This window comes from Centruroides sculpturatus, unplaced genomic scaffold (genome assembly GCF_000671375.1).
Source record: "Centruroides sculpturatus isolate CEXI.00-Female unplaced genomic scaffold, Cexi_2.0 scaffold1388, whole genome shotgun sequence".
In the NCBI taxonomy this organism is placed as follows: domain Eukaryota; kingdom Metazoa; phylum Arthropoda; class Arachnida; order Scorpiones; family Buthidae; genus Centruroides; species Centruroides sculpturatus.
Window position 1 is genome coordinate 81,666 of NW_019385644.1, and position 10,924 is coordinate 92,589.

Below are 10,924 nucleotides of genomic sequence, written 5' to 3' on the forward strand. Positions count from 1 at the left end.
TAACTGTTAAATTGGCGCCTATGGAGAGAGCCACATTAGCCATACCCTAGTTAATGCTCTGGGTGTGCCCATGTGACCTCACTGCAAATTTGCAAAAACAAAGGGAGACCTACGCTTTTTCCTGCTCAGTTTAGCGTTGTTTCTTGTAGTGTGAGCTCTGCTCGTCTAGCCAAACAACTGCTCTATGATAGCCGGATAACCGAGCGGTCAGAATGGCAGCCTACCGCTCTGAGGAGGGGATCTTGAGATCGACTGCAGAAGGGAAAAATATCTTTTTGAATTTTTCGGAAAGTGGTCTATCCAGATATGCCCCTTTCCACACGACCGCCTTATTGTGGGCTTGGCCGAAGCCATAATGGGCTTGCTAAATAAGGTTCTCTTAGTGCCCACAGGGCAGAGAGAGTTTTAAAAAAGCCAAGGGATTGCGTTGCTTTCCTTTCATTTTAGCTCCATCATGGAACCAAAGAAAGTTTCCATAGCCAGCAGCCCTTTGAATGCCATATTAAATGTTTATTTATTTACATTAATCTTTTATATTCATTTTATATTAATTTCTTATTGTTTTTTTAGTATTAAACACTGTATTTATTCTGTATAAAATGTGTTTTTATCTGTATTTTGGAGTGTCTAGAACGAATTAATTGGATTTACATTGATTCATATGGAAATAATTGCCTCGGTTTACGTCGGTTTCGGATTTCGCCGATTGTTTTCGGACGAATTATCGACGAAAACCGAGGTATCACTGTATAATATGTTAATTTCAGCCAATAGACTTTGAAAACTGAATACAATACATTTCCCATATTTTCACGGCATCTAATTGGTTGCTAGTTGTTGTGATGCAGTGCGGAGCTTTATATCACTACATTTAACTGTTATACACAGGCTTAATATGATGCAGCATATGTCAACCTTTTAAGATTACATTAACCATTGCAAAAATCAGATGGGTTATTGTAACATTTATAGGGTCACATATTACTATTTTTACAATTTAACTGTTGAAACAAATGCAGTGTGAAAAGACGAGATTTTACAGCCTAGGACAATATTCTCTATTGGACAATTTGCACCCTTTTCATTCAAGATATGTATACATACACCAATTTTTCAAAAGACAATTAAAAATAAAGAATAAAACATATAAAGCTGATTTCTAAAAACTCTCCTGAAACTTCATCATCACAGCAGTTTAAAGAAAACTGTATAAAAAGGATATCTCTAATATATATAAACGGCTTGCTGTATATTATATTACAAATGAAAATTTGTCTCTGTAATCCAAAAACACACTTTGGTAGATGATATCTCTAATGACAAAATGAGACATGACAGAGCTATTTGAAATTTTTAATCTTGTTTGTCTCCCAAGTTATACTTGACTTTAGAGAAATCAAAATTTTTTCCTGTACCTTTATGGAAGATATCCAATACATCAAGACAGGTAGTTTCAAAATGAGTAGTGGCATCGTAAGATTCAGAGATAAATATCTGACTTTCTCTGCCATTATCTATCTGCCATCATGGTCTATAAAAATCACTCACCCATATAAATTTTTGTCTGATTGGTCTCAATACATCAAGTCCAGGCTTAATCTCATTCTCCAGATTATTGGTTTCCACTGTAGTACTAACCATAGCTACAAACCAACCTTTAGCTGCAACTTGATGAGTGTAAGATACTAATGAAACATAGATATCTGATTTTCGGCCTACTTGTTTCTGTGGAATGATGATTTGACAAGATAATGCATCCTGAGTATTTGGAATAGGATGATTCATCAAACAAATACAACGAACAACGTGTCCTACTTTTTCTGAACGATCAGGAACATAAGATAGGTCACAATATACTTGTTTGCATTTTGCAATCTCTTTTCCAGAATGTACACCAACTACTTTACCATCATCCAGGACAATTTCATCAATAGGTTTATCCAACATGTACGTACCACCATAAATAGCACTCAATTGTGCAAATCCTTGTGGCAGTTTTCCCACACCATAAAGTGGATACGAATATGAGCTTTTTCCATATCGTGCCAGAGAGTCCACTGTACAGCTTAATTTTTAAAATTGTCTCAACACAAGGTTTATTTAAATACTTATCATCTCAATACAAAGCTAAGGCATGACCAGTAAAGTCGGCTGTATCTTTATCCAATCCAAACTTCTCATACATTTGAGCAGTATTAGTTTTATTGGGTCAATATCTTTCCATGTTTTTGGATCTTCCATGCTAAATTCTTGTATAAAAATCAAGAAGTTACTGAAATGTCTTTTTTCAAACATACCCATGAGATTTGATACTAAAGCTTCTTTTTCATCTGCAGGAACTTTAAAAATTTTTCTACCTTTATGAACATAACTTCTTTGAACAGATTTAAAGTTTAGGTAACGAGTTACACCAGTGTGAATGAGCAATTTAATTAACTGACCATTAGCCATGAGAAACATTGGAATAAGGTCAATATTCCAATCTTTTGAGCGTCCATATTTATCCAACTGTGCTGATGGCAAATTGAATTTTGCAAATAATTCTTTAAGTAGAGTAATAGAAACACCCTCACCTCCATAATACTTGTTTTTATCAATGTGTAAAAATTTTTTTTCACTTACTGATAGTAGTCTACTAAAGATGCATTCTTTAAGACCAGTACCTAAAACAATAGCGTCATATTTTTTATCCATAATTTTAGTAACAAAAAGATTTTAAAACTCTGATTCGACTAACCATAAAATTGTAGTTATTAATAGAGAGGTTTCCAATGTAGAGATTATATTTATTAAATTGCATAACTGTTTAAGAATGAATGACATACCCTAACAAACAAATACACAGTGTGAATAAAACAAAGAAAATAGAGACTGGAAGCTATGGGCCTTTCGATCAGATCACATGGAAATTTCAATTTTATCATACTCATAATTTGATATTTTTAAAAACAAAATATTCTATCAGTGGTTGTTGTTTTGAATATTCTGCATTATAAATTGAAAAAAAACAAAATAAAGCATCTTGTTGCATTAAATTCTTTATTTAATTTTACATCTTTTATTCAATCAGTTTATAAATTAATGAACAAATAATACAATTAAATGTAAAAATTAAATTAAGTTCTTCTCTAAAATATTTTATATAAATTGCCTGTGAATTATTGTAGTTAAAATGTGAATTTTATACCAAATTAATAATTTATGTAGGTCCAAAAATTTCATTTTATATTTAGATATATATTTAAATGCATCATAACCTTCTCGTCATCTTTCTCCAGTCATTTCACATATGCATCCTCAAGGTCCAGGACTAGGAATTAGACAAATGCCAATTCCTATCCACATTCCTATCTACTAGAAAATTACTTCAATCTCATAATTCACCTGGTGTAACAGAAAGAAAAATTGCAAAATTAGAAAAGTTTTCTACTCTTTTAAATGGTCCTAATACAGATTTTGGTAAGTTATAAACGTTATTTTAAAAATTAGTTTCTTTTTAATGTTTGGTTACAGATAGTTATCTGTAACCAAAGATTAACTGTGTATATCTGTATATTGGTTACATATCTGTAACCAATCTGTAAACATTAACATGTTATTCTCTATTATACCTAATTATATTAATTTATTTCTTGTTAGTATTGCATAATTGAATAAAATATATTTAAATAAGTAATTCAGTTTTTTTGCAGGAAGAAAAAATTAACTCTTCAGATATGTTGTAATTTTCTAATTCCATAAGTATTTCAGGAAGTTATTATTCGGTTTGACCTTTAAAAAATTTTTGAATTATTTGCAACAATAAAAATAATTTATTCTTATAAAAGAAAAATGCATTCAAAATTTTTAAATTCAATAGTACTCGTATAAGCTGTTGTTGGATGAACTTCACCTGAACATTTCATTACAGCATAATGTAAATTCTAATGATAGACATTTGAAATATTTGCTTATAAATTATTGAATATGTTAATTGACTAAAATTCAGATAAACTTTTTTCATTAAATAAATAAAAATAATGTTACATATTTATTTTTTCTTCAAAAACTTATTATTATAGCAAATATTTGGATAAAACAAATAGTTTATATTTTGACTGCACTAATTGCCAATAGACACTTTCATAAGAGAAATACAAAAAAATTTATCATTATTATAATTTTATGTACTACATATTTCTAACTTCTTATCTAATTACACACTATATGCAAATAAAATATCCATGAATATACATATAACTCATATGAGTAGCATACACTTGGAAGGTCAAAGGTTGTGAAAAAGCATCACTTTCAGTGTCAAGAACATGTAAAATGAGATGTTTTCAGGTAATAGTTGACAGTTATCAAATGACAATTATCAATTATATATAACAAAAGTCCAGCTTCCCACATGCAAAGTTGCTATATAAATAGTTAGGATTTTTTTTATTTTAAACATTAATATTAATATTTCAGCATTTTCCTTTTTTCATAATAATACATATATTTGAAAATTTATTGAAATAATATAATACAGAACAATTACAATTTATTACTTTTAAAATTTTATATAAAAACTTTTGTAGTAGGAAATGTTTACATGTTAATAGTTTTGTAATATGTTTGTCACTGAAATATTTTATTGACAAATTATTTTAATCAGTTTTTGAATATTAAAAACTTCTAATTTTTAAAAACTGTTCACTATTTTTTTGATATAAAAAATTCAATTTTTAACATTTATCTTTCAGGACTGTTCTAGTTTATAAATTTATCAAATATTTTTAATTAAAATCATATATTAGTATAAACATAAAACTTATGAATGATTTTTGAAATGATATAGTATGTAAATGTCTTGAAAGAGTATTATAAATATTGATTTTTCTTTATTTTAAGATTCATATTGATGTTCCGAGAATGAGTTCTTTGGTTCTGTTATTTCAGCAGGAAATTGTATAGGAGACTCATCATTAAGACTGTATAATGATGATAAATAAGTAAATTTGAAATATTTTAGTTCTTAAAAATATGTAATATGAATATGAATATGAATATTATTAATGTATTAGCAATGTATAAGAGGCAATACAGTAGAGTCCCGAAAACTCGGCCTAATGTGGACCGAAGTGTGGACGAGTTTGTGAAAATGCCGGGTTATCGGAAATGAGGTAAAAAAAATTAAGTACGAGTGTTTCCTCAAAAAATACTGGACTTGTATGTATTGTTTGCTTGAGAATACAAAACGGAATAAACTGCCCAAATACCCTTAAACAAAAAAAAGTACGTACTTTATAAAAGCACAGAGCCTTTACTACATGAAAATGAGAATTAATGAATACACTGTGTACAGTAATTTATCTAATAAGACAGACTTCAGAAAAATATTTTATGAGGCATAAAGCTGTCTATAATGAAAATTAATTAACTAAGGGTTTTTTTGCCCTGCCAGGGTTTGGCCGAGTTACCCGGACTGCCGAGTTATCAAGTGCCGAGTTTTCGGAACTCTTCTGTATGAAAATATATTTTATTTATTTCCATCTCTGAGTTCTTTTCAACGAAATTTATTAGGGTTTACTCATACGTTAGGAATTTAGTTGACTAATTTTCTTTCGTTATATACATAAAGAGGTGGTTCACGTAGATGCTGGCAAAATCCCCAGGGTCGCTGATAATGGTGGTCATTCATTGTTAATGCTTGTTCTGTTCCATTTACTAGTACATCTGAAAAAATGCGACAGATTGGCTGTCATTATTTTTCTATGGAATTGTTTTAGAATCAGAAATTTTAGCTATCTACAGGAAATTCCAAGAATGTGGTCTATTCTTATATCCCCACAGAAATAAAAATTTTTTAATTGATATCACATGATTTCCAGTCTAGACTGGAAGCTAGTATATAGTTAATTGGGGTCTCCTGCCCCTACGCTTTCCATATCTGGTCTTGACTTTCATCTAACATCATTCTCAAGATTAAAGGACAGACAGAAAGATGGACAACAGTGAGAATTTATAGGTCTACAATTTTTTAAAATTGCATCCCAATAAAGTATAAAATTTTTCTAATATTTCACATAAATACTATAAAGTTTTAATGTTATTGTCACGTAAAAGTTATCAAAGTCAAAAACAATTGCTAGGTTAAAATTGATTCAACGAGTTTCAAATGTTTGTGTCAAGTAGAACTATAGCAATAAATATGTTCAAGACTTAACGATTTCAACATAAAATCATTTAAAATTTTTTTGAACATTTTGAATGATATGAATGATGAAGTTAAGAACACTTCAAAAATATTTATCACTGTTGGTCAAGCTGACTTATTAACAATAAGCTGTTTTATTTTGATTTTTATTTTAAAAAGTATTAAGTTTAATATACCTTTCAACATCCTCCATCAGTTTCTTNGGTTTTTTACTGCTGCTTAATTTTCTGTTTTATTTTTATTTTAAAATTCCAAATTGTAAGTTAATTCAGTTTTTAACAAGATTTGTTTTATTTATTTTTGATTTTCTAATGTGCGTCTTATACAACTCTATATTGTCCCTATCCGCAGGTTCTAAAATTAAAACATTTACGCGAAATTTTTCACTTCATTTCTTTACTACTACATATAAAAATCTCGGTACCTTTTTTTTTCTTTCTTTCTTTAGTGTGTCTCTTGTTGTACAACTCTATATTGTCCCTATCCGCAGGTTTTAAAATTAAAACTTTTACGTGAAATTTTCCACTTCATTTCTAAACTACTACACATGAAAATTTCGGTGCCTTCCGGTTATTACTTACAGCTAGGTCTGAATAAAATAAATTTATAATTATTTCTACATACGCAGATGTATTAATAAATGTGCAGTATATATTTTTTCGTTTATATATTTTTAAATTGTAACTACAACACCGATGATTAATTAATTATAAAATAGCAAATAAATTTCACTATACATAAGTGGATAGATTCAAAACACAAACATTATGTTGTTTATTTTTGCCTGATCCAATCACAAGCTTCTGATGTAACTTTTCTACTTTCGTGTCTGATTTAAAAAAAAAAAAAATCCCACGNAATTTTCTGTTTTCTTTTTATTTTAAAATTTCAAATTGTAGGTTAATTCAGTGTTTTACAAGATTTATCTTATTTATTTTTGTTTTTTTTTTTCTTTCTTTCTTTAGTGTGTCTCTTGTTGTACAACTCTATATTGTCCCTATCCGCAGATTTTAAAATTAAAACTTTTACGTGAAATTTTCCACTTCATTTCTAAACTACTACACATGAAAATTTCGGTGCCTTCCGGTTATTACTTACAGCTAGGTCTGAATAAAATAAATTTATAATTATTTCTACATACGCAGATGTATTAATAAATGTGCAGTATATATTTTTTCGTTTATATATTTTTAAATTGTAACTACAACACCGATGATTAATTAATTATAAAATAGCAAATAAATTTCACTATACATAAGTGGATAGATTCAAAACACAAACATTATGTTGTTTATTTTTGCCTGATCCAATCACAAGCTTCTGATGTAACTTTTCTACTTTCGTGTCTGATTTAAAAAAAAAAAAATTCCACGTTAGATTTTGGTGTCAAAATGCTCGATAGATCCCTGTCATGTACATAAATTGTCTTTTGGAAAATATAATTAAATAATAAACTGAAATGTTTTGTCCTTTGATTCCGACATTCACCCGAGTTCAAGAATTACTAAGACGACGATTAATTTTCAGATATTTTATTTAAATGCATTTTGGATCGGAATTCTCTTCAGTCTATAAACAATGAATTTGTTTTGTAGCAGTTAAAATTTTTAACACAGTTATAATTCGAATTAACGAGAATCTATTGTAATATATTCAATACCGTTATTAAATAATACAAGACTAAAATTAAATTCAGAGGATTGGTTTCATTAGAGAAAAACAATTAGAACCATATTTTGTTGTAGTTTTCCAATTGCTTTCGCGTAAATAGAAAAAAAAACTTTAAATGCATGTGTGAACACACAAGGTACGATAAGCGTTGCTCTAATACATGCCCCGTCTATTGTTGTTTTATTTCCAAACAAAATGTTTCTATTTTATATGTAGTATTAGTTGCACATCTTACAGACAGTAATTTATATATTTTTGTTATATAACTTTACATCTTAAAATTAGAGAGATTAGTTATGTGAAACATAGATGTTTGTAAATTTAGTTAATACATTTATTGTTTTTTATTTAAAATTCAGACTAAATGCTTATTTTGGTTATTTATTATTTTATTTGTTTTTACGAAGTTAATATTGAAAAATAAATTGTCATTGTCAAATATAAACTCGGATTTAAATATAGAACGTTACGATGTTACGAAAGTGTAACTATCAAAGTTCGTGGAACTGTGATCCCAGCTTTTCAAAGTGACAAAACAGTTAATTATATGTTAATAAGACAGTGTTGCTCAGATAAAAGAATTATATGATTTAATATTGATTTTTGCGGTACCATCTACGAGTGCATTTGTTGAGTGCTGTTTTTCAACCATGAAGCGAATTCTTGATATATTTTATGGCCTAATGGTTGGCAGAGACAAATTGATTTAAAACGGTTCGAACATTAGGTTAAAACATCGAAATATATTAAAATATTTATAACAATGTATGAAATATCAATTTAAGAGAAAGTATGGGAATCAATTTCGAAAGCCGTTCTTGTGGTTAAGCATTAATGCTCTCCCTCTCCCCTTCCTTAATGACGCACCCTTCAATAAAACCATTAAATTGCCACTTATGGTCTAAACTCGTTCAAACCCACCTCGGGCACTTCTTCCACCCTTGAAATTAAGTGCAGGCATTAATGAATTAGTTTAGCAGCAAAGGAAATTCATTTGTTTGTTCGAAATTGTCTGAAAAAACAAAACAAANATTATATTACACTTAAATTTGTTTTCGGGAATTTAATTAATATCTATTAATATTTTATCATATGAATTTGTAGAATATCAAGTTAGATGCTTAATAATATTTTTATTTATTAAAATGTTTAAAAAATAATAAATAAATAAAATTTCTAGTTTATTGCTATTTATGATAAAATTATTTTAAAAAAGAATAATTAATTAGATAATTTTTAAAGCCAGAAATATAATTAATTAAAAATTAAAGTTATATAAAGTTTAATTTTATAATCGAAAACTCCAATAAATGAAATCGTTAAGGATTATTTGAAAATCACGATAACAAAATATATTTAAAAAACTATAGCATATAATCAAGGTCATGTTAATTTAAAAAAAATTTTGTAAATAAGTTTACCTTTGTTTAAATTTTGCAGTCTTTGAAGATTTATATTTTCATGAATATAATTGTTTTTATTATAGTTAAAACTTTCATAGAAACTATTACTGGAAATGCTATATTTTCTCTTGTTTGTCTTTATAGAATGAGAAGAATTAGAATAATCGATTGCACCTTTAGTATAATTCTTCCATAAATTTTTCACAAAACTTTTAAAACTTCGCTTCTTATTTTTTCTTTCAATTGTTTTAGAAGTTATATCCGTATATTTTGTTACTTTGCTCATATTTTACCTTCAAAATAATATCTAATTCTTTGATGATTTTCGATGGCATCCGTGTATAAGAAATCGTCTTATACATTGAAGACGTAGAAAGTTTCCGATAGTGTTTCAAACTTAAATAATAATCAATTATTGATGTATACATAAATTTTTCTTTCGTGTTATTTTTTAATAAATCTTACAGAAAGATACAAAATGTTAAAACAATTATTCATTGAAATGTTTACAACTCACACACTTTTGTGAATTAAAATTAAAATGCTATGGTGTTGAGAGCAGAGTTGCTTTCACGAAATATTTATACGTTATTGCATCTGTCTTCGTAGAAAGCTACAAGACCATTGCTGTGTATCCATATTAGTAATTTAGTTTGCAGAATTGTTGAGCTCATATATTAAAACTAAATTACTAATATGGATACACAGCAACATGCTGCTCGTGTTACTTTCTTAGAAGTTGCCAACGAAATATTCAGCGATGGAATTACTTGGTCTAAAATCATGTCATTGTTCTTGTTTGCTAGTGAAATGGCTGTCATTTGTTATAGAGTAAATATTACGGAAATTATCAATGAAATTGCAGAATTGTTGAGCTCATATATTGAATTTCATTGATAATTTCCGTAATATTTACTCTATAACAAATGACAGTCATTTCACTAGCAAACGAGAACAATGACATGATTTTAGACCAAGTAATTCCATCGCTGAATATTTCGTTGGCAACTTCTAAGAAAGTAACACGAGCAGCATGTTGTATGTCCCGTTTGGCAGTCATTTTGTAAATCTTGACTCGATGTAGGGTTTTGAATTCCTTTCCGAGCGATCCGAGTGACATGTTCACTATTCAGAGTTGCTGTTGATGACCTCCATTCGAATCCATTCATCTTCAATTGGTACGATATATAGTCGTTAACAATTAAACTTCTCTCGTTCCTCTGTAAAACAACAACACAATTTAAACAAAAGACAATGGACTGTTTCAAACACGTCTTCTGAGATAAACACTAGAGGCACTGACGGTAATTAAATCATTGATTAACTTAAGTTGAGTAATTAGATTTTTCGATGTTTTTAATAAAATATTTTATTTTATAAAATATGTATGTAATTACGGAACCAGAATTTATTAAACACCTTAAAATTAGAAGTACTTATGGGTCGGAAATAGCATTTTTTCATTTGTCAAATTTAATACAATTGTTAAATCAAACAATAAATTACAATTTATAAAGATATAACAAAGTTTCACAAATTCTAATATGCAAATTGTTTTGTAGTGTATATGGCAAAACAGCAAAAACATTCTTTTTAAATTTTACCTGAACTAGACTACGATGAATTAATGATTCTAGATGATTTCTTCATATTTTTGGGAGAG

The 10,924-nt window shown here is 28.3% G+C and overlaps 1 protein-coding gene and 1 pseudogene across 1 annotated transcript in view; both read right to left on the reverse strand.

Annotated features, from left to right (window-relative positions):
* Nucleotides 1–950: 950 nt before the first annotated feature.
* LOC111640845 lies at nt 951–2,694 on the reverse strand (annotated as a pseudogene).
* Nucleotides 2,695–10,111: 7,417 nt separating this feature from the next.
* The window catches only part of LOC111640839 (bcl-2-related ovarian killer protein-like), a 9,178-nt gene continuing 8,365 nt past the window's right edge, over nt 10,112–10,924 (reverse strand). The window contains exons 3-4 of the mRNA XM_023386908.1: nt 10,469–10,481; nt 10,112–10,386 (exon numbers count right to left, since the gene is read on the reverse strand). Of these exons, the coding sequence (XP_023242676.1) occupies nt 10,112–10,386; nt 10,469–10,481 (288 nt within the window). The remainder of the gene's footprint in view (nt 10,387–10,468; nt 10,482–10,924) is intronic.